Source organism: Hemiscyllium ocellatum, chromosome 19 (assembly GCF_020745735.1).
Source record: "Hemiscyllium ocellatum isolate sHemOce1 chromosome 19, sHemOce1.pat.X.cur, whole genome shotgun sequence".
NCBI classification, from domain to species: Eukaryota; Metazoa; Chordata; class Chondrichthyes; order Orectolobiformes; family Hemiscylliidae; genus Hemiscyllium; species Hemiscyllium ocellatum.
Window position 1 is genome coordinate 21,225,049 of NC_083419.1, and position 24,969 is coordinate 21,250,017.

Sequence of the window (24,969 nt, forward strand, 5' to 3'; positions counted from 1 at the left end):
CTATAACAAGTCTAGAATATATTTCTTAGATAATTTAAATCTAACCATTGGTTTGAAAATTTACCTTCAGTATCTCCAATGAGAGATTGCTGGTGTTAATTTTTAAATGTTCACAAGTCCCTGGGCTACAATTTATAATTGCAATTGGATTTCTGGATTTAAAATTAGATTTTTAAAAAAATTCAATAACAAAATGTTAATTCAAATAAAATAAAACATGCCCATGTGCTAGAAGAATGATTCACTTTAACATCAATTAAGAGACAAAATGTGTGGCTACTAATATTTCATATGGAGTATTTTATTTTCTTTTATTGTTCTAATTTTAATAAATGCTTCCAGATGTGCTTATGCATATATTTCATTGTCTATCTCCCCAGCATCAGCAAAAGTTAATACATTTTGTTCTGAAAGGCACTTTTTCATAAAATGTAATCACAAAATGAGATCAGCAATCTAACTATCTGTCAGAGAGACATCTTCCAGCTTAAATTGATATTGCACATGTTTGTTTTGCTGTTGATAATGTCATGGTTGGCAGGAAGAGAGATGAGGGTCATGTCTGTCCCTCCCTCTCGTTTGCTTGCTCGCGCTCTCTCTCTCCTTCCCTCGCTCTCTCTGTGTCTCTCTCTCTTGTATGCTGTGTCGCTCTCTCTACTTTGTATGCTGGAAGGTCCACTTTCTTTTTACTGTTGATTTCCCCCCCTTTGTGTGATTGCCCATTTTTAAAACAAACCTTAAGCTTATTACTATTCTAACATAATTTAAAATTGTATACTATTATTGTTCACAAGCCGTTCATTCGCTTAGAATATTAGTTCTTTGCCTTCTGACTTGATGCTAAAATATTCATGGTTAACTGCTTCATTTCAGTTGTTTGATAATTTTCTTGTGACTGATGTTGGATAAAAGATGGGAAGTAATGATACTTTGGGTAAAATTTAAAGTGTCGACGAACATTTTACGTGGCAATTACATTAAATGATCCATCACTTGTTAAAATCTTTGCCAGTAATAATTAACTTCAGCTTACAAAAATACTAAATGAGCCCCCATTTCTCAGAGTAAGGTTAAAAATATTTATGCATTTTGTATGTTCTCCTTGTCATTTTTGCTTGCGCATCGCTCATCCCTTGTGCTATGTTCTTTCTTGCACTTCCTGTAATTGAGATTATTTTTATTTACAGATCATCCTGTGAGGCTTTCCTACTTTAAACTCTTTCTTTTCCTTTGTACAGTATTTTCTTTGACTGCCACTCAGAGAGGCTTATGGTCTGATCATTGTTGATCTCTGTCATTTCCTCTATCTGTGTATCTAACTGTCAATCAGGTTATCTTTCTTGTCACACGATTTTAATGGTTTTTATATTGTGTCTTTTATTTTCTTTCAATCTGCAGCTAGTTTGCATACAATCATTTCTTATGTTTCATTTCTTAGTTTTGAGTCAGATATAGTTCAGGAATTAACGAGCAACAAGCTGTGTAGGTCCTGATTTCATGTTATAGTATCACTAAAGATGGAGAGAAAATTCGTTAATGAAATGAAACATGCTGGATTTGTTCACTAGGTCAGAGAGAATCTATTAAGAGTAAAGTACTTCATGTTTTCGGTGATGTTGGGAGCAGAAAGGAGCCTGACCGAGGAATTTAGTGTGTGGTAATGCTTTGATGCCAGTGATCTAGGAATAAAAAGTAAAATAAATAACAAAAGAAATTGAGATTTTTTAAAAAAAATTATTACTGAGGTTAACAAAATGAATTTTTGTAAAATTTATAATATAAATCAAGTTTAGTAGATTTTCTCAATTTGCCCTTGAAGGTGATCTTAAAATGTATGCATAAATATTTTTAAAAATTCATTTTTTTTTGCAGGAAGTTGTATATTTGGCTCTTTTTGTCATTGTGTCTGGCAGTCTTTTGTTTGAGTTTTGTAATTATCTGAGGCTAGTGTTATACACAACTGTGACATGCTCGTGTAGATAATCTGGATCTGTATTAATTGTAATATATTAAAAATTTTACATCTCATTGTGCTTTATTATTTCTTTGTTATCATGTTTTTCCATGCTTTCATATGTTCATATGTATGATTGAAACAGGCCATGTAAACTATCATGCAGTTTTACAGCTTCCCATTTGTGATGACACAGTCGTTTCTCTGTCTCAAATTCAGTTTATAACACATAGAAGCTCCAAATTTAATTGCTACTTTACAAGTAATGCATAATTATTGTTCACATGCAAATAATATATCAAGATATACAAAGAAAAGTTGAAAAATATAACCTTAGATTGAGAATTGAAATGGTTATGGATGCTCTGCTCCAACTAATGCACATCCTCCAGTCAAGACTCTGATGTGTCCAGGGTATTGACCCATTTCTTTACTTAAAACAAAAGACCCGTGCTTTTGTTTAAAGTATTGATTAATTCATCTTTATGGCTTTTCATTCACTCCTTCCACCCCTCCCCAAAAAAAACAGCAAAGTGTATGGAGGTTTATGTGTACATTCTTTTGAAAGAAGGAGAAGCGATGTTAATATCCTGTGATTATAGAACTGGCCTAAGTTTCTTGTTACAGGTAGTCATTTACAAGTCTCGTTTAATACCATTGTATTTAAATGTTGTTTTATTTTTAGATCTTGTTTCTTCAAATTAGGTTGGCATTTCCAGTTTGATGTAATTTTGCTGAGCTACATGTCATTGCGTATCAGAGTCATTTTGACATTGGGACCCATTGGCACTATGTTGTGGAACTCCAGACCTTTGGAAAAGCATTTCCTTCTAGGAAAGGAAAAAGAGAAAGACAGGGCCGAGTTTCAGCAACGTTGTGTGGATGAGAGACGGAGGCCGTTGATGTCTCTATCACTTGGAGCATACAATACTTTAAAAATCAGGCAGAAACACTCATTGTGATGTTAATGAGCCTGCTGCAATAAAGAGGGCAAGGAAGACTATCATCCTCGCAGTGAAATTGGATGTATTAAAGTATTCTGACACTGTCAAATGACTGCTTGGATTACCCTCTAAGACACTGAAAAGAATTGGTGATATTGTCGACAAAATCAAACAATTCTTGCATAAATTTTTCAAATAAATTTGGATATAGTATTACTGTTATATTCAGTGATATACTTAATTTTGAAAACTATTTCAAGTAGAATACAGAATGAGAATGTGTTTTAGCTTATCATAGAGTCATACAGCACAGAAACAGATCCTTTGGTCCAACCAGTCCATGCTGAACATAATCCCAATCTAAGATAGTTGCACCTGCCTGCTTCTGGCCCGTATCCCTCCAAACCTTTCCTATGCATGTGTCCATCCATCCAAATGTCTTTTAGATGTTGTAATTGTACCTGCATCAAGCACTTCCTCAGGAAATTCATTCCATATGCAAACTACCCTCTGTGTAAAAAAAACACCAGCTCATGTTTTTTTAAAAAATGTTTCTCCTCCCACCTTAAAATGTGCCCCCAGTGTTGAAATTCTCCATTATAGGGAAAAGACAACAACCATCAATCCTGTCTATACCTGTCATTATTTTAGACATTTCTATCAAGTCACCTCCCAACCTCTTGTGCTGTACTGAAAAATCGTCCCAGCTGTTTTTGAGAACTCGAGCCTTCCATACCCAGCAACATTCTAGTAAATCTCTTCTGAACTTTCTCCAGCTTCATAATATCATTCCTATAACTGGACAACCAGAATTGGACACAATATTCCAGATGAGGCTCACCAATGTCCTGTACAACCTCAACATAATGTCCCAACTCATTTACTCAAAGGAATGAGAAATGAAGGCAAGTGTGCCAAATGCCTTTTTGACTATCCTGTCTCTTTGTGATGCGAACTTTAAAGATTAATGTCCCTGCACCCTTGGATCCCTCTTCTACAACACTGTCTAAGAGCCTACCATTAATTGTATAAGCCCCACCCTTGTTTGTTGTACCAAAATGAAATCCCTTGTATTTATCTAGACTGAACTCCATGTACCATTTTCTCAGATCAATAACCTATTTGATCAAGATCCTTTTGTAGTCTTAGGAAATCTCCACTGTCTACTATGCCGTCAATTTTGGTGTCCTCCATAAACTTACTAACAATGTCTTCTATTTTCTCATTCAAATCGTTTATATAAATGACTAACAAAAAAGGACCCAAAACCAATCTCTATGGAATACCACTGGTCACAGGCCTCCAGTTTGAAAAGCAGCCCTCTACCGTTATTCTGTCTCCTGCTGTTAAGCCAATTCTGTATCCAATTGGCAAGCTCACCTTGAATCCATGTGACCTAACTTTACTAGTTAGTCTACCATGCAAAACCTTGTCAAAGGTTCACTAAAATCCAAATAAACAATGTCGACTGCTCTGCCATCATCCTTTTTTGTTATTGCTTTTCTGAGCAAGAAAATGCCCTAAGGAACCAAACTCCATTTCTACTATTGATTCCAATGGAAATTCATGAATCACTTAAAGTTGTGATTCTTTTCCTGAAAATCACAACTTTAATGGAGGGTGAACACAATTTGAGCTTGAATCGACATTTGTAGTGTTGATTTTGTAAATATTCTTCTGTTTTTAGTGCATGATTAAAGCTGCTTAGTAGGCTGACTGCTAAATTTACTGACTTTTAAAGCTTGCTTACAGATCATGAGCTTTTACTCAATAGCAGCACAGCAATTACATGCTAATGTTTAACAAAGCGCATTCATTTTTCCAATTTGTTTGGTCAGTTCTTCGACTCCAGCTGTCTGTTGTGAAATTAGTTTTTTATTTGGAACTGCTACCGCTTCATAATATGCACAGCAGTAGATTGGCTCTCACAAGTGAAATGCTTTGTCAGATTTTTCCTTTCAGGCTAGCACATCTTGTTAGCCGGCGGTTTTCAGTTATTAAAGTTGTTATCACTCTATTTTAATAATAGAAATGTGTGGATTAGGTGTAAATGAGATGAGATAATCTAACTGATAACTGTTCAGTTACACTTAGTAAAACAAAAACAAATAAATTGAAGCAGTGTGTAGATTAGCATAGTTAACACAAATAAGACATAAATTAATCAGTTTGGAATCTTCCTGTTAAACCTAATTATCAATAAATATTGATGGAGGATTTTTTTGAAGAATGGGTCTTTGAATCAAATGAACACTGACATCCTAACTAAGCTTAAAAAGAATTCAGAAAAATGTGATCATCCTTTTTGGTATTTTCCTATAGATCATCACATGATGACCAAGTACTCCATGTTGCATACAACAGTAAAGCACTTTCTCAGTCTTTTGAGAACTTGTTCGAAGAGAATGCAGTTGGCTTAGTGCAAGTAAGTGCATGATATGCTTAGGATGTATACTTTAAAATAGTCTCTTTTTTTTTGTCTTGAGTGTCTGAGACATGAGTATGCTCATCTTTCCTAATACTTAATTGGACCAAAGAATACTCTTGACATGAGATGGTCGGACACGTTTGATCAGAATTGATATCATGTGTGTCTTGTGCTTTGATGTGTAGCTGTCCAATATTTACAAAATCGGTCTAAGTAGTACTTAGATGATATCACAAACTAATTGTTAGATTTGTATATGCAAATGACAAGTGTACAAACTAACAGTTAAAGCTAGTTTTATTACTTCACTGATTTTCACCTTCCTCATTTTTAAGGAAAGAAAGCATTACTTCTTGAACAACCTCCAACACTAAAAGCTGACATTCTGGAGTTTAAGTTTCAACTCTGGTCCTAAATAAAAAAAACCTCATTGACTCCTGAACACCCATGTTTTGTCCATTTGAATAGTATAACCTGAATGCAATGAATGAAATCATTTGCTGATTATCAGAGATGAGATAATGGATTAATCAGCAATGTGCAACTATACATACTTAAATAATTTCTGAATACTGATCAGGATAGTAATGTGTGCTTTGTCTATGATTATCAAATTAAAACTCCAAAATATCACTAGGACTCCCAAAGTACCCTATAGCAAGCAGTATATTGATTTTAAAATTCTTATCTTTGTTTTCTTATTTTTCCATGGTCTCTTCTCTCTTTCTCTATCTTTGTAAACTCGAGCAGCCGTACAAACTTCCACGATAGTAGCAGTCATCTAATTCTGACTGTGAATATCCCTGATTTTAACTGCTCTACCATTGTTAGTTATGCCTTTTGGCCTTTAAACACTCGGCTGTGCAATTCCCTCCCTACACCTCTCTGCGTGGTTTTGCTCACTTTAGGTACTGCTTAAACCTACTTGTTTGACTTTTCCTTCGGTCATCTGATCTAATAACCTCTTATGTGACTTGACATAATATTTTGGTCTTATAATCCTTCTGAGATGTTTTATATTTTCAAAGACATGATACAAATATAAGTTGTCACTGTAACTAGCATAGACATGATCATTAGAATCCCCTCTGTGTGACCTAAGTAACTGTGACTTATGGTTAAAAACAGTTTGTCTTATTTGGTGAGTGTGAATTAGAAATCTAGATATCACATAAAAGCATAAAATTGTGGATCTTGGAGAACTAAAGTAAAAACAAAGTGCTGGAGAAATCTAGCAGCTCTGGTAATATTTGCAGAGAGAAACTGAGTCAATGTTGAGTTCAGTATGACGTTTATTTTCTTGGACTTATGAATGTTCTTCAATTTTCTTTGTTTCAAATTGTGCTGTAGTGTTGCCACTGTTAGTCAATATCTTGCTCAGATCACTACTTTAGCTAATACTGAAAAACATATTTGATGTGACACTTTAGAACATGACCAAGTGAGAATTTTTGAGCCGAACAGGAGGACCCCACAATTTGAAAATTTTTCTTTGCATCTACTCTATCGAACATTTCCATAATTTTAAAATGCCTCTAATTCTCTTTTCTAAAGTGTGTTCAAAAATGAACATTCACTGATTGGATAATCCACCATCATGCATACACACAATTTGTTTATTTAATATTCTGCAAAGGTAATTATTTTATGCAGTTGATCCCAATTTTTGAGTATCCTTGTACAGTTAAGCATCACTTTGTAAACTATTGCCTAGGATACAATGAAAATTAAATTGACTTGACTTTTGTGAATAGTAAGCAATGCATCTTTTCTGGAATGTTTATATAGCAGTATAGTAAGGCTAACTATCTTGGGGTTTCTCTTACAGAAATTCAAGAAGGATCCATATACAACAACATTAGGAGGTTTTTCAAAAGTTACAAACTACCTTATGTATGCATTTCGTGGTTATGATGTAACATCCCAACAAAGACCTGCATCTGAAATGGATCTTAATGAATCTATTTCAGGCCTGGAAATTAATCATCAGGAGGAGCCAGGTTTTGAAGTTATTACACGAGTGAGTTATTTTAGTGCCATAAACTTGTGTTCGTTAAGGATATCTTAAAGAATTTTCAGCTTTTAATGTGTATTTTAGTAGTTCTGTTGTTTGTTTGTAAAGATGGTGTGGAGTGGAATTAAATTAGCATCATTCATTTTAATTTCATCTATTTCAGATTGATCTTGGCATAAGACCTGAAATTCAAAGAGGAGAACCAGTTTCTATTGAGAGGTGGTCACAATGCATGGATGCAGAAGGAAAAGTCCTAGACCCAGAAAATGTGAAAAAATTGATATTCAGGGGGGTAAATGCATTCTTTTAAAATAGCTTTCATGTTGTGTTTTTATTTCTGTGGTACTTTGCTTTCATTATAGTCAGCATGGACTTGCAAATAGAAAATTGTTTCTGATGAATTTATTGGGTTTTTTTATTGAAGATATTACTAGCAAAATTGATAATGGAGAGTGGTTGGGTGTAGTATACTTCAATTTTTTAGAAGACCTTTGATAGAGTTCCCAACAGGGTGCTGGTCAAAAAAATTAAAACATGATCGATAGGACAGACAATAATTGATGAATGGCTAACTGCCAGTAAACAGAGTAAGAATAAATGGGTCATTCCTGTGTTGGCTCTGTGACTAATGGGCTATAGCACTGTTGAATATTTGGAGCCAAGCTATTCGCATATATATCAACGATTTGGAGATGAGGACCAATTACAATCTAAATTTTCAGATGATGTAAAGCTAAGTGGGAATGTATGTTGTGAAGAAGATGTAAAGCGGCTTTAGAAGAATTTGGATAAATGAATGGGCAAGAATGTGGGAGATGAAATATAATGTGGAAAAGTGTGAGGGTGTGCCCTTGGTAGAAACAGATGAGCAGAGTATTTCTTAGATGGTAGGCAGTGGAAACTTGTAAATGTTCAAAGAGACCTCTGTGTCCTGTCAGGAAGTCAGTGCAAGTTATTCTGTGGGATAGCAAGCAATCAGGAAGGTCCGTGTAATGTTAGCCTTTATTGCAGGTGGATTTGAGAACAAGAGCCTTGCTTCATTTGATAGGAGCTTGGTTTGACCATACCTGGAGTACTACGTGTAAAAAATGAGGTCTGCAGATGCTGGAGATCACAGCTGCAAATGTGTTGCTGGTCAAAGCACAGCAGGTTAGGCAGCATCTCAGGAATAGAGAATTCGACGTTTCGAGCATAAGCCCTTCATCAGGAATAGATGAAGGGCTTATGCTCGAAACGTCGAATTCTCTATTCCTGAGATGCTGCCTAACCTGCTGTGCTTTGACCAGCAACACATTTGCAGCTGGAGTACTACGTGCCATTTTGGTCTCCTTATCTGAGGTTTTATTATTATAAATATTATTTCCATAGAGAGACGATGCAATAGAGAAGCACCAGATGCATTCCTGGGATGGCAGAATTGTCCTGTGAAAAGAGATTGGGCAAACTGGGCTTGTATTCTGTAGAGTTTTGATGAACGAGAGGTGATCTCATTGAAAATTACTGAATTCTTAAAGGGATAGACAGGGTAGATGCAGGTAAGATACTTTCTGGTTGTGGAATGTGGAACTGGAGGCACAGTTCAAAATAAGGCTGATGTCTCTTTGGTCTGAGATGAAAGATTTGCTTACTGAGAGGACCCTTGGGAGCTGAGAAATCTCCAGTCTTTGGTTATGTTTAAAGTGGAGATTGATTTCTGTGAGTGGCATATAGGGTTATGAGGAAAGTTTGGGTAAGAGACATTGAATTGTTTAATTAGCCATGATTGTATGAATAGTGGGGCAGGCTCAACAAGCTGAATGGCCTACTATTATTGCGTGAACAACACACCACTGGAAGGGGTTAGCAACTTCTACCATCTTAGGTCGATGGTGGCAGAAAATCTGATTCTTGGCTTAGAGCACTCACACACAAAAAGCAGCTACTAAACATGGCTGCCTCAAAACAACAACAGGACTCGAGACTCTCTGGTTGCTTGATGGAGACCCATGTTCTTATCACCTTGTATGCTTGCTCAGCATGGACAACTCACAGCTTTTAGGAAAGGAAGGGACAATTGTTATTCATGTCTGCAGTGATTTGCAGCTTTTCCAGGAAAAAGAAAATCGCAAATGTACCAGTCCTGTCAGAGTCAAATCTTCCAAGTATGCTAGCACTCCTTAGCAGAGGCAACTTCGCTAGCATGAGCATGTTTACAGGATGAAGATTGATGGATTCTTAAGGATATGGGGAGAAAGGCAGAACTGAAAACTCAACAGGATGCAAAAAGCTCTGTAACAACTCTTGAAGTTTTGAAATAAAACCCTAAACATTATTTTCCACACACGGGAAACATTAGTCAACAACAGAACGAAAAGGCAACATTATCTATGGGCTATTGTGTGCCACCATGGCAATTCACTTCTATAACAATCTGACAGCACGCTCCTGTGCCAACAACCATGTCTCTCAATGACATCTTATAACCTTTTGTGCAGCACTTGTGATAGAACCTGTATCTCTCAGTTTAGTCACTTCAGCAACCATCGCAAAATGCATCTGGTAGAATTAGTTAATTGCCTGTGGATTTGCCGTGTGTCTATTGTCACATGTAAATGGAAGGATGCTAGCAGATGCTAATGCATAGAAGTATATGTTTAGAAAACAAATAATCAAATGGTGAAGAGTTTGACTTTTGGGGAAGGTTCTAAATAGAAATCTTCACTGCAAACCAGTTTTAGAAAACCTAAAAGACACATGGTGAATAGGAAAAGGGATATGTATATGTGTAAAATTTAGCCTTGATTATTTTGTGCTGAACTATAAATCTAATAGAAAGGAATACTAAAATTAGGTTGTACCAAAGATTGATTTTTTTTTTTACAACTGCAGAATTTTATTCAAGTATTGAATATTTTTCTTTCTCAGGGTCTTTGTCATGCAGTAAGAAAATTGACTTGGAAATTTCTTTTAAATTACTTCCCGTGGGATAGTTCAAAAGAAGATAGAAGATTGTTAATCAAAAGAAAAACGTGAGTTCTTTTTGTTCTACAAATATCATAGATTTGAGAAACCAGTTGCTAAGTGTATATTTTCTAGACATCTACTGGTCTCTTCCGAGAACTGTACAAAAAGATTTCTGTTTATATGCAGTATACTTCTTTGTTTTGATGTGATGAGCAAGGGAATGAATTCAATCCTAATACCCAGAGTTTGGCATATCTGTAGGAATTAGTGAAAATTTGTATGTTATCCCTGTTGTAGTTGATTTTATGCAATGTTTAAAATTATGTTTTTAATAAAGCATTTACCAGCTCAATGAGTTTATTATTGATATTTTTGTGATGTTAAATAAACACTACATCTGGTTGAAGTAGCTAAGGCAGTAATCAATCAGTTTTAGACTTTGCGCATATTTCACTTGTATAGAGATGAATACTTCAGGATGAAGCTTCAGTGGAAGTCAGTCAGTGAAGAACAAGAAAAAAGAAATACAAGATTGAAAGATTACAAGAGTCTTATAGGTAAACAAGCTTAACTTTCTTAATTTTTGAGGGAAGTAAAAGCATATATTGAAACTGAAATGCTACTTGGTTTGTGAATACAAAATTTCATTCTGTCTAAAATAAGAATAATTGAATTTTTTAATTACTTTTGGTACTCTTTGCCTGTATACGTCTGTGCTTTTCTCCAACACTGCATTTTCATCTCAGCCCTGGAAAGATATTCTGTCTCTGTCACTCAAAGACACTATATATTCATTTCCTGCCATCGAATTGGCCTCTGAGTAAGATTGCTAAATCTAGATGCTGAACTCTGAGTAGTTTTGTTCTGTTCAACTTTGTCCAGAAGGGACTGAACTAAGACGTCCAAAACTGTTTCAGTTCAGAACTCACCAACCATGAAAGAGGGAAAATATTCATTGGCTCTCAACCTTCTCATCATCTGAGATTGGATTCTAACCCAGGCCATTACCAGTTGATTAACAAATTATGTAAAGCTTGTATGACATTACCAATCTCTCGTTGCTTATTTATAGTATTTATCATTACCTTATTGAATATGTGCATATCAATTGTGTAGCACTCTCCAATCTTTACCCCTTTTTTCTGAGCTGACTTGTAAAAACATCACATCGAGTCTGCTATACCTAAGGATTTGGCTCCCTTCACACTGTATCTTTAATCATTGTTGAATTGATCTTGTAGTCTTTTATCATAAGAATTGAATGCATGTTTTCTCACTGAATTCTATAGTCGGTCAGTGTCGTCACAGAAACGTTCTTTTTTGCTGGTTGTTTATTCTTAAAGTGTTTAATTTGTTCGGTGATTATTGTGCTATCTAACTACATCTTTCAAATTTTAGTTAAAAAAAAAATCAGTTGTAAAGCTTGGTAATTGCTTATGATTTACATGGGCTCAAACAATTAAGGATATTCAGAACTATTGTTTGGTCTAGGCTGTATAATGTCTTTGACTTGGCTGTTGTTTGTGCAATTTTTCCAAATCCTGCTGCTCCCAGCAATACTAAATTCAAGAGACATGTTCTTATTTTCTTAGTTGCCCATGGAGAAATTATTATGCAGAAAAATATTGTAATTGTAACCATCTGGAAAACATTTCATTTTTAAAGAATTGTTTTACGCTTTTGGCCATTCTTGACATTTTTTCTACTTAAGGCATTTTTTTTGTGAAGCCTTTCAAGCTATTATTTGTGGGTTTGTCAGAGTGAGACATGTTTTAAGGTGTGGGTTAGTGGTAGAAAGCAGTAAAGTGATTAACTGTTAGGTCCAGGATTAATCATGTTCTTATTCATTTTGTAGTCCTAGATTTTCATTTAACCATTTTGGTTTTTCATGAAGAGCAGAAAAGGCAAAATTTGCTTTAACTTTTTGATGGCAATTGTTGACTCCTTTTTAAATGTAAATTATGGATTTTTCAAGGACTGCAATTATTATAATGGGTTCTAATCTCACACCAGTAGCCATAACATGTATGCAACAGGCTCACCTTGTGTCACATTACCAATCTAACATTGCACTGACTACATGAACAAAAGAGTGCTCTCATGTAATCTTAGTTACATTCATATCTAACTTCTTGAGAGAGTGGATAGTTGTTCTGTCATAATATTAAACAATCTCAAAGGAATTTTTCAAAATCTTAGGATAACTTGGCAATTTATAAGGTGTAGTTTTGCAATATACGGAGGTAATGCTCCTCATTAGTGAAAGATATGCTGTCCCAAATCTTGTGGTATACTTAGAAGCTGGACTGTTAGCTTGAATCTCAAATTACACTGCTACTTTTATCATCATGTGCACCTCAAAGTTTGCATGTTAATACCTGAGTTACAGTGTCAAGCAGCTAAATTGCTCACAAATTACAGGGTTTTAGTGAGATTACATCTGGAGTACTGCATACAATTTTGGTAGCCTCACTTGAGGAAGGATGTAATTAAATTGGAGGCAGTTCAAAGAAGGTTTTCTGGATTAATTCCAGCAAAGAAAGATTTTTTTCTTATGAGGAGTGATTCAGAAGTTTAGGCCTATACTTGCTAAAACTTAGAAGAATGTGAGGAGATCCAACTGAGATATACAAGATGCTAAAAGGGATTGAAAAAGTTGGTGTAGAATGGACGTTTCACCTTCTGGGGCAATTTATAACAAGATGTCATGTTTTTAGGCTAAGGGGTGGCAGACTTAAAAGGGAGTTGAAGAGGAACTACTTCTCTCAAAGTGTCATGAATCTGTGGAATTCAATACTTCAGGGTTCAGTGGAACACTGAATAAATGTAAGGAGGAGATAGGCAGATTTTCAATGAGTAATGAGTTAAAGGATTGTAAGGATGAGCAGGAAAGTGGAATTGAGGCAGAGATGAGATCAGCTATGATCATATTGAATGCCAGAGAAGTCTCAAAGGGCTAATTACCTACTCCTGCTCTTTGTTCTTGTGTTCTTAAATCAGTCTTTCTTTAAATGAGTCAGTCTTTTAACTGTTAAGACAATTGTTTCTTTATTAAACTGCAGACATTTTGAAATTGTTTTGCTTACTATTTTTGTTCTTTGATGTTGCTTTATTTGATCGTCACTGAAATGTCAGTATATAAATTCTTCATTCTGATAAGGGCTTTTGGTGCAATGCCTTGATAGTTTAAAGACCATGGTATTTCATTGTGGAATTAATGTGTTTCATCTTGAGAGGGGGAAGAATTAATCCATTAAAAATCAAGAGCAGTAAAAGAAAACCATGCATGAAGATACTGGTTAAAACTTAGTTCAAATACATAAATGTCATCTTTGAAAAGAACAAATGCTTTAATTCCTCTTTGATTTCAGAAAGTTGTTTGAACATTTTAATTTGTTTGGAAACAAATATTTCTTTTAGAGAAAGACGTCAACAGAACAGATAGAACAAATCCCTTTTATGAAGGGCATGAAAATCCTGGATTGATTTTATTGCATGATATATTAATGACCTACTGCATGTATGATTTTGATCTTGGTAAGTATTATGATTTGTGAAAACTATGTTCAGTTTTATTTATGCAAACATTTATTATTTTGTAAATCTCTAGTTTTAACTTTACTGATAAGTTATGACAATATTTTCTATCAAATGTATTTTTGTAGCATTAATTTAAGCTTTAATAAAAAGATTGCAAACATATGCCTATATAGATAGGGACAGCATGCAAATAAACATTTGCTATTAAGTTACTCATTTCATTTGAGTTTAATATGAATTGAAATTACGTGGCTTTATTACTGATTAACTATAAAATGTTTAATTTTTAGGGTATGTTCAAGGAATGAGTGATTTGCTTTCTCCCATATTGTATGTTATGGAAAATGAAGTGGATGCCTTTTGGTGCTTTGTTGCTTTCATAGAACAAATGGTAAGAATTAAAATTAGCTAGAATTGAATTCTAAGTTTTGCAACCACCTTAAATGGATCACCCAATCTTTTTAAAAAGTTACGCATCCACAGAGTACTGAGTTCAGAATTTAGATCACAAGGCAAAGGAACTGAGCTTCTCTATAGCACACTTACTTACAATGGGTACGTTCCTTTTAGATTTAAGTAGACACTGCACTTATACCATCTAATTGCCTGATGCTGTCTCTTATTGCCAATATGATCTCGTAGTTTCATAATTTTAAGTAATGTAATGGTCATTTTTAAGTACAGATGTAACCCTAAGACAAGTTATTGGTGTGAGGGCACCCAAAATTCCAACGGTAATTTGAATTTAGGATGGTTTATTGTTAACAGTAATGTAGAAGTTACTGTTTTCTTTCTTCAACTAATCATAAAGCTAGGAATGTAAACTAGCCAACTTTGAAAACAAATGTGCCCTCATTCCATTATTCATAATTTATAGCAGCTGAGAGATTATCAATGGATAGCACTGTCTTAATACTTGGGTTGTCTAGCCACATTCAAGTGTTAATGGTAACTCTCTTCATGCAACTGCAGATATAACTGCATGCTGTTGAATAATCAAACATCTAATTTTAAAATGGTCATTAGTTGCATGTTTCATGAACGTATAAATTTAACGTCAGAATAAAAATGTGAATTTATGCCTGATATAACCAAAAATATTTTTCCAGTGCTTGAAATATTATCTTTTTATGAAGCAGTTCAATTTGGATTTTGATCTTTCAAATCCATCCATTGCCTACGTACCTTCCTTGGCTTATTTGCAGCTGATATCTTATTTTTTTCCCCATTTATTTATCATATTCTTTTATTTGCCATAATTCTTCTATATCTACCTTCCTTTCCTGGTTTTTTTTTCATCTGTTGCCATTTTTTGGTATATTTCCTTCTACCTTCCCTTTCCTGGTCTATTTCTCATCTTGCATTTAATGTTTTTATTTTGCTGTATTTATTTCCCACAACTCAGAAGAGTTTGGAAGTGAATATGGGAATTCAGAACCTTCAATTGTCTAATGCTGATCAGTAGAAGGAAAATAGGTCAACGATATTAATTGGTGGATTTTTGACATGGATTAGCTAGTTTGCAAGTTTGGTGCAACTTTTTTTTCATAAACGAAAGGTGTCAAAATTATTAGTATTTTTACTGTTTGTAAAATTCTAATATAATATGTATGTTTAATATCTTTATTTTTATTGTAGCATTGCAACTTTGAGGAGCAAATGCAAGGCATGAAAACAGAATTATCCCAGCTGAGTACATTATTAAAATTGCTAGATTTGGCGTTCTGGAATTATCTTGGTAAGTTTATTTTTTTTAAGTGTCCATCTGAAAAGCTAGATTTTGCTCTATATTCATTTTCCTGTCGGTTGATTATTTTTATGATTGTGACCACTATTAATAATTATTGCCTACCGATTGAATGCAGTAACATTGAGACTCCTATAAACCAATGTGCAAATAATTGGGTGTTGTATTTCCATACTGCTAAACACCAATTCCACAACTATCTCCATTCTGTTCAGCAAAGGACAATTGCAATGGGAAGCAATCTTCTAAGAAGCTGATTTTTTTTTGTTTTGCATAATAAAAATAACATTCTGACTAGAGAACTAAATTTAAATAAAATACAGAAGTAGTAATTGTAGGATCTTAAAACAGAAATTCAGTCAGGTTTTGCAATTAATAAATTTTATGTACCAATATTTTTATTTGTTATTAATTTCAATAGCTGTAAGAAGCGTGGATGGTACTATTCTGGTTGAGTCCCATTTAGAAATGAGTTCAAGATGTTCAGTTTCTAATTGTTCACAATATGCTTTATTTTCTCATCTGCTTTGTGAAAACAATGTTAATTTGAAGCCCCAACTACCTGAAGTGAATGCAAAAGTCTACAGCACTGTTTTAAAGAAGAGCAGAGGAGTTCTTCCGATGCCTTCATTAATGTCACTCAACCATCCAAAACAAACAAACTAATCATTTATCTTTTTCTGTTGATAGGTGTTGTTGGGCAAGTGTTAGTTGTTTCTTCACATTTCTTTACATAACCATACTGCCTACATTTTTAAAGTACTTTAAAAACTGCAAAATGCCTTGTACCACCTCTGAATGTTATTACTGTTAAGTAAAAACAACATTTTTCCTTCAAGTCAGTTCAGAAATCTAAGCTTTGATAATTGAATATAAACATGAACAAAATAACTATGCTGCAGAGCACTTTAGATATCCCTGCTCAACTGGAAAAGAGAATTTTTAACAAGATAAGTTGTTTTCCTAGAATCTCAAGAATCTGGATATCTCTACTTCTGCTTCAGGTGGCTTCTGATACGGTTCAAAAGAGAGTTCAACTTTCAAGATACTCTTAGACTCTGGGAGGTCAGAATCATTTCATGCATACTGTACAAATGAATGTGATTTTGATTTTCAGTTCATCTTTAAAAAATGTCAGAATTACTTTGCAATAACTCTATTTATAAAGGAACAAAATATTGCTGAATATGAAGACATGTTGCTGAAACTTTTCATCTTGTCCTCATCGGGGCAGATGCAAGAATGCCAAATTTTAACCATTAATGATTTATCCTATAGAAGAAAAATGGTGCTAATTCACTGGCAAGCTGACTGTTGTTGAGGGAATGCCAAGGAGAATACCGCAAAGGTATTTTCATAGGTTCCCCATGTTTCTGGGATATCTGAAAATGACACAAGCCTTGATCATGTTACTTTTGTTTGCAGAGAGGTATCTGACATAACTGCACAAAGACTGGTATCCTGTCACCAAGTCACCCTTTTTTTTTAAACATGTGCACTGTGGCTGTAACCAGCCAGCTCAAGATGAAGGGCTTTTGCCCGAAACATCGATTTTCCTGCTCCTTGGATGCTGCTTGACCGGCTGTGCTTTTCCAGCACTACTCTAATCTAGACTCTGATCTCTAGCATTTGTAGTCCTCACTTTTGCCTAGTTCAAAGCTAGTCCTAGTCTGAGGAGGCCTTCTGAATCTCCTGTTTATATCTGTCAGCCAGGGCTCCTTGATTGGCCCAGTTTAACTACCCAAATCAAGAATCACATTTAATGTCTGGGCAGCACAAAAGTTCAGTGGTTAGCATTGTTGCCTCACAGCATCAGGGATCTGGATTCAATTTTGTTCTTGACCAACTGCTAGTGTGGAGTTTGTATGTTTTCCCCCTTTCTGCCGGGTGCTCTGGTTTCCTCCCACAGTTCAACAATGTGCAAGTTTGGTGGATTGGGCCATACTAAATTACCCATTGTGTTTAGGAATGTGTAATTTAAGTGTGTTAGCCTGGGAAATGCTGGGTTACAAGATAGGGTAAGAGGATGGGGCTGGGGCTGGTTGATGTGCTCTGCGGAGGGTTGGTGTGGACTGGTTGGGCCGAATGGCCTGTTTACACACGAGGGATTCTATGGAGTATTCGCTGGAATCTGTCTGGTCATGGTTCCAATTGCTACAGTGACGAAATGTTATGAGCTCAACTGATTATCTTAAATTGGTTGTTATTATTGCCATTAGTGTACTCAGGACTGTTCAGCAAGTTCTACTCAATTGCAGAATCACATTTACCCATGGACTTTTTGTTAGTTTCGCATTTTCGTTTTGAATTTGATTTGTACTCTGCCTTCTCCAAACAGCTGGCAGAATATGTTAATTAACAAGGGATAAAAATACTGAATCTGAAGCTGTAAATAAGGAATGTGGAATGCATAACCTGTTATAAAAAAGGGCAGAAGTCTCTTCCATTAGAACAATATGGAACAAATATACCACTTTCCTATGGAAGGGGTTGTCTATACTATCAGATCTAAATCTTAATCACAGTACTTGGAAAGTAGAAATTTCCTTTAAAATTATTCTTTGTTTCTGCATTCACCATCTTCATGGGAAAGGTACATTGGCTGGCTAAAAGTGTTCTTCACTTGCCCCTGCATGTCATGCCCAAAATCTTGTGTCTGTGTTCCTTGACTACCTTATCTAAGCCTGTCAGACTTGTTTATACCTCTATCAAATTTCTCTTCCATCTCCTTTCCTTAGAATTATTTTCACTTTCCTTTATTTTCAGCACTCTTTCAAAGACCTTTACATTTTTCCTCAAGTGTGGTGATTTGCAGTAGACTCACTATTCAGGTTGAGGTCTAACTAGAACCCCAAACAAGTTCTGAGCAACTCGCCTGCACTTGTATTCAATACCTCTACTTATGCAGTCCAAGACGCCACACGATTTGCTAATCATTCCGTATACACTGGCACCATTAAAGATTAATATGCATGTGTCCCCAGGACCCTCTGTTCCTGCACACATTTTAGAATTGGGCTGTCAGTCTAAACTGACTCTCTCTATCCCTTGTGACAAAATGCATTGCCTCACGTTTCACAATCTGTATTAAGTGCCTTCTGCTACATGCCTGCCTATTCTACTTGGGTACAGGTGTCCTGTGCAGGCAATTTGTAATGATTTGTGTGGCACTCCTGTAAGTTTGGTATTGTCAGTTAATTTTGAAAGTTTACTTCTCATTCCAAGATCCAAACTTATAAATGCAAGCAAAAAAATGATGAATAATCAATTAGTTCTATATATATTTGTTATATTTGTCTGCCATTGTGTGTGTGTGTGTGTGTGTGTGTGTGTGTTGGGGGGGGCGGGGGTGAAGGATTTGGGGGTGAAAAAGCATGCTTGCATTAATGTACTCAAAACAAAGTCTTCGGGAACATACCAGTATCTAAACTTGATTTGTAGATCCTAAAAGGGTAGAAATTTTCGCGTAGGTATGCATCATTTGGTTCTCTCTCATTTAGTATTTTTTGACTTTGTTTAGCTGAGTAATTTAGAGATAGTAATGTAGTTCTAGTTTCCCTGACAATATTGAGAGAATATTTTTTTTTTAAATGTGCCTTCAGCTAGATGTTCAGCTGAACATACTGCTAACAGAAAAAAATGGAACAATTATTACATCAACCAGTTGGGAAGAAAACCGCAAAAAATTAAATTGTGAAGATATTTGAAGATTATTGTTTCGAAAGTGCTGACACCCGAACTGTTATCAACAATATTCATATCTTCCTCCTGTTTCTGGAAGGGATCACAGTAGTAATAATCAAATCGTAAGAATGGAGGAAATTAAATTTTGACGAGCATTGGGGGAAAAAAAATCTCTTTGTTTTCTAGGTTATGTGGACTGGATTGCCTTGCCAGAATTTTCATCTGTTGATATGCTGTGCTATACTAGACTCTGAAAAACAGAAGATAATGGAAAACCATTATGGCTTTAATGAAATTCTAAAGGTACTTAATTATTTATACATTAAAAGATCAGATGCAGAGTTGCATGCTCTACCAATATTTCAGATCAGAATCAAGCAGTTAGTTACAGCACAGGAGGGGCCATTCAGCCCATTACGTCAGTGCTGGGTCTCCAAAGGAGCAATCACATTGTTGCTATTTCCTGTGTTAACCCCATACTCCACCTTCTTCATTTTCATGTAATGATTGAATTTCCACTTGAATGCCTTGATAAAAGCTGTCAGGCTCTGCATTTCAGATCCTAACCTTGCAGTCACTGAAAATATTTTTACTGATGTTGTTGTTGCTTCTTTTGCCAGTTACCTTAAATCTGTGCCATCTGGGGCTAGATTTTTTGGGAAGTGGCAATCTTCCATTGATTATTGCTCCACATTTTACAAATGAAGAGGGCTCCTCAGTTTCAAATGGAAATTCTAATCAAGGCTTCTTCAGAAGTGCACACACACTTCTATTCTGACAATTCTTTAATAATGTAGACCGGTCAGCAGAAGGCAAACGGTACCCTTATTTCACAGCAGTCAGCTGCTGTGTACTGAAATTTAAAGGTCTAGAGAGCACATTAACAGCTAAGTTCGTAGGGTAAGTGTGATTTTAGGCTGTTCGGAAGGTAAGATGATCAGAAAGTAGGCTCCCAGCAGAGTTAGCTGCCAAGTGGGAGGGGACAGGGTGCTCAGTGGGTAGGAGCAAATTGGCAAGGAAATCAGGTAAATAAAACTGTGTTTAGAATAGGTAAAGAAGGGTGGGTGTTGGCTTGGGCAGTGGAGTGGGTGGGAGAGGAGGAGTTGGGGATGGGTCTGAGGTTATTATAGGGGCAGTTAAACAGTCTAACTTTTCTGCAGTGGCTCCTTATTTAATTTCATTGAAACCTCCTGAAGTATTGGATTTAGACTGAGCCAGAAATTTCCCAGTGAAGTCTACAATTTCCTGGCAGTTAATTTAGAATCTGCTATGATGGGGATTCCTCAGGGTCCCCATAAGCAATTCCCATCCACACTGGAATAATGAATGTCTGGTCAATGGAAAACCCAGGCTCTAATTCCTTCCATCAATGTCACATTTGTTTTCCTTATCTAGTATGTCCAGACTCTATGATTGTAATATCTCTATCAGATCTCTTCCCAACCTCCTTCAAGGAAAACATAATTCTTTCTTCATACCTAGTGATGAGAAATGTCATTCTCTTGAATCTTTTATGCACACCAGCAGGCTTAATCTTCCTTAAACTTTAAATAATGCAGGATTTGGCTTTTTTCTTCCTTGAAATCCATATTGAGGACTTGTTACTTTTGTATTCTTAGCACATCAATGAACTTTCTTTGAAATTGGATGTAGAAGAAGTACTTTGTAAAGCAGAGGCAATTTACTGTCAAATGATGAAATGTAAGGTGAGTGATATGCCATGAAGTGTTTAACCTCACAGTAATGAATTATGTATGACAATGTGACAAGCCTTTTGGATCACACAAGTGCATTTTATACCAGCTATTAATTAAAATGTAAATGCTTTTATTGCATAGAGCAATACTGTTAATGCAGGTAATTAAATATTAAAATAAATTTGATAATCTTCAGTTATTCATTCATGTTCACAATTTTGTCCAATGAGGATTGTTAATTTCAAAGTAGCTGTAATATGTTGTAATAAATGATTCAAACTATCAATACAGTTTAATTTGAGTGAAAATGTACATGAATAGCTTTGATTATAGACTGTGTGGTACATTTTGTTGAAACAAAAGTTATTTAAAAACGTTTGTTTAATATTACTAGTGTTATTAGATTACTTACAGTGTGGAAACAGGCCCTTCGGCCCAACAAGTCCACACCGACCCGCCGAAGCGCAACCCACCCATACCCCTACATATACCCCTTACCTAACACTACGGGCAATTTAGCATGGCCAATTCACCTGACCCGCACATCTTTGTGACTGTGGGAGGAAACCGGAGCACCCGGAGGAAACCCACGCAGACACGGGGAGAACGTGCAAACTCCACACAGTCAGTCGCCTGAGGCGGGAATTGAACCCAGGTCCCTGGCGCTGTGAGGCAGCAGTGCTAACCACTGTGCCACCGTGCCGCCCGTTATGTTGTGTCTACACAGTCTATTTGAAATTGTATGTACAGATGCCTATTGTTCCGGTTTCAAATGCTCAAATCAGTTCTGAATGCACACTTTAAAACTCCCTTGATCATCTCTGCCGTTGCATAGACTTATCAGTTAATATGGAGAAATTGCAAAGTAACAAAAGGTTTTCCATGGCAACCTTTGACAACCATATTTCAATTTCCTGTATCTTGTCGTTGCCAAGGTTACAGTTTAAAATTACAATACTATGGTGTATTTTAAGTAAAAAAGAAAAAAAATCTTTAAATTAAAGTGTTTTGTTTCTTTAAAATTTTAACTATTGTGTGTATTGTTTAGGATTTGCCACAAGCTGTTGGTGAAATTCTCGGCCTAAAGGACAGCACAACTATAACCCCTGATTTGGAAATCAATGCATCTGAGTCAGGAGTTACCAAAAATTCCTGGAGGGCAAGCCATTCTGTTTCGGCGGTGTCCTTAACACAGACAAATGAAGACTTAGCTGAACATACGAGCACTGCTCAGAATGGGCGCAAGGCAACAACTGTAGAATGAAGTTGAAATCTGAAATTTTGTGACTCTAGCCAAGTGAGATGCCACAATTTGTTTACTTTTTTTTTGCAAAAGTCTTCATAGATAACATATCAGTATTTGGAATGATCTGTGGTTTTAGATATGTTTAAGGAAAGAAAGTACAGGATTGGTATGAGAAATGCCCTGCTGCAGTTCCAAATGTTTTTTAAAAAATGAATGCAAAGAAAATTTAATTTTTCTAATTACTTAAAACCATAAGGGCCTTCATATAGAAATGATTTTTCAGACTTCCTCGTGTCAAACATGAATGTTGAATGGGAATGAGGTTTTGTTTCATATTAAGAAAAAAATAATTATTTTGTTAATTCATGAATGCTTATCTAATTAGTACCTATGATTTAATTGAAAGAGGGTTTTCTCTCAAAAATTCCTCCTGAAATCAAAGACATAATTTTTTTTGTAGTTCTTAAATAAGCTTTATAACTAGCTTGTCTGATCCACATTGGTGCTTAATGACTGTATAAAATGAGCACTTGGGTGTGATATTTCATTCTTGATCAAGTTTTGTGTGAGTTGAAGATTTAGGAAAGCAAATATAGTGGATGGAGGATTTTGTCAGCTGTTGGTTAAGTCGTTAAAAAGTTCCACCGGACATATTTGTTCTTAAAAGAAATCTAGTACTTTAGAACTACTCTACAGATTTTGAATTAGCTATCCTGATAGCTCTAACAAAATTGATTGCAAGTATTTGTAAAATAACCTGTGAACATTCAAATGAGACTTCAGCTTAATACTGTATTCTACAGTGTTGTGGAGGAAGAAATTGCTTACAAGTTTCTCTGCTGTGATACATTATACGCAGTATTAATTAAAGAATATTCACCACATTGTAACATTAAATCTGAGACTAGAAGACCTGAAGTTAGTTGATAGCAGGAGAGTTCTCTTCAGGGATCCTGTAAGGTATAGCACTGCTAGAGATTGTCAGAACTGCCAAGAGAGTTATTTTAAATTGCAATTAATGGAATGCTTAGCCTAATATTCCTTATTAAAATGCAAAACAAAATTTTATAAATCTTCTAATCAACTGAGAATATATGTTGAAAAGCATATTTTTAAGCTACTGCATTTCCCATCCATACTCTAATGTATGGTTAACAGTTAAAGCATGTTCAATAAATGTATAACTTGATTTACTTTGATTTTTACTATAATAAGAAATGTACAGTGGCATAATTTCTAACGGTTGTATAAAGCCTGAAATTTTGTATTCTGATTGTGTACAAAAGTAAATGTAATATATAACTCTCCTTTCTAACATATGTACTGTGTTCACAAGGGACTATTTTTAGTACAAATATGTTTTGTTGAAAAGGAAATCCCTGTTTGCACTGCTTTTTATTATGGAAAACTGAAGATCATTTTACTTTACAAAGGCATTAAAGTCAAGTACATGGAAGAAAGGTGTAAAATTACATAAGTTTGTATGCTACCCATTAATATAAATGTAACAAAGAAACTTTTAAATTGAAATAAACATCCTTGAAGAGCTTTCACTAATGTCTTTAGTGCAAAGAAAACTTCAGTTTTCAGTTTAATTCGAACTGAGTTTCTGGAGGATGTTAATATGATATCTCAAAAACTAAAACTCTGACTTAGCATACAGTCAATAACAATGCCATTGACTGATCAGACAATACTTTGTGCTTCAGCTCTTATAGCTCTACTTATTTTGATTTAAACTTAAAGCATTGGTAACCATTTAAGGCCTACATATGAAAAAAAACTTAATGTTTAAAGTATTTAAAATCTTTTCTTTACTTAGAATATCACCAATGATATATATTTTTAGTGTGCAAAATGCCTTGTATAGTCATATAAAGTAAATTACCATGGAATGGGACAATATAAGAAGGCAAGCTGGAGAAGCCTGTACCACCTTTTCTTAGGGTATTTATCAGTTACGATCTTTACCTGCATTTGAGGAGCATAGGTGTGGTTTTTTTTATTGCCTACTGCTTCCACTGAAGAGGGATATCTTGGTATTGTGAAAGACGAGATATTGTACATCATCCAAAGTGATCAGACACAGTATAATATTTTCCAGGTGAAGGCCATCCATAGAGTTGAACAGAATAGAATAGCAATTTATTGCCCTGTGTATTTTTACAAAAAATAGTGAAAAGTTTTATAAGTTGCCATAACATGGTGTCTGTATCAATGAGATAAGTCACAGATAAGAAGAAAGTAAAAATTAAGGCCGAGTTCATCTCGGATCACTTTCAGTTCGGGGAAAGCCAATTAAAATGGTGAACGTTGGAATACATATATGCTGTTGCTGAAGAAGATCTCCATGCTGGGACAAGACCGCCAAACCAAGACTGCCTAGCCGAGACCACCCCTCCAGCACGTGGTGACTACAATGCCAGAAAGACGCAGCCTGCCAGCCTATTGGAGAACCCGTACAGTAGGCATTACCTGGTATATACTGGATACATTATTTTCAGTTACTTCTCAATAGTTACTTCTTAAAGTATATCTTATCCCTTTCCAGCCTTTAAGCAATATTTTCCCTGTACTTTACTTGTATGGAAAATTGCATGTTCTGTGGAATGAGTGATGACCTAATTGCTATAATCTGTTCGCTTGATCAAATGTTATAAAATGCTATTAATTCTCTCTTTAGCTAAAATATTAAATCTGGCTAAGGTTTGTACTGCCTCACTTAACTAATATGAATTTAATTGGAATGACATGGAAATATGAAACAAAATA

The 24,969-nt window shown here is 35.3% G+C and overlaps 1 protein-coding gene across 1 annotated transcript in view; it reads left to right on the forward strand.

Annotated features, from left to right (window-relative positions):
- tbc1d15 (TBC1 domain family, member 15) overlaps window positions 1-23,713 on the forward strand; it is a 45,192-nt gene extending 21,479 nt beyond the window's left edge. The window contains exons 6-17 of the mRNA XM_060839750.1: window positions 5,221-5,323; window positions 7,155-7,346; window positions 7,504-7,632; window positions 10,245-10,348; window positions 10,746-10,840; window positions 13,704-13,820; window positions 14,114-14,214; window positions 15,462-15,561; window positions 16,538-16,635; window positions 19,441-19,557; window positions 20,874-20,960; window positions 22,000-23,713. Of these exons, the coding sequence (XP_060695733.1) occupies window positions 5,221-5,323; window positions 7,155-7,346; window positions 7,504-7,632; window positions 10,245-10,348; window positions 10,746-10,840; window positions 13,704-13,820; window positions 14,114-14,214; window positions 15,462-15,561; window positions 16,538-16,635; window positions 19,441-19,557; window positions 20,874-20,960; window positions 22,000-22,215 (1,459 nt within the window). The 3' untranslated portion in view covers window positions 22,216-23,713. The remainder of the gene's footprint in view (window positions 1-5,220; window positions 5,324-7,154; window positions 7,347-7,503; window positions 7,633-10,244; window positions 10,349-10,745; window positions 10,841-13,703; window positions 13,821-14,113; window positions 14,215-15,461; window positions 15,562-16,537; window positions 16,636-19,440; window positions 19,558-20,873; window positions 20,961-21,999) is intronic.
- The last annotated feature ends 1,256 nt before the right edge of the window (window positions 23,714-24,969 follow it).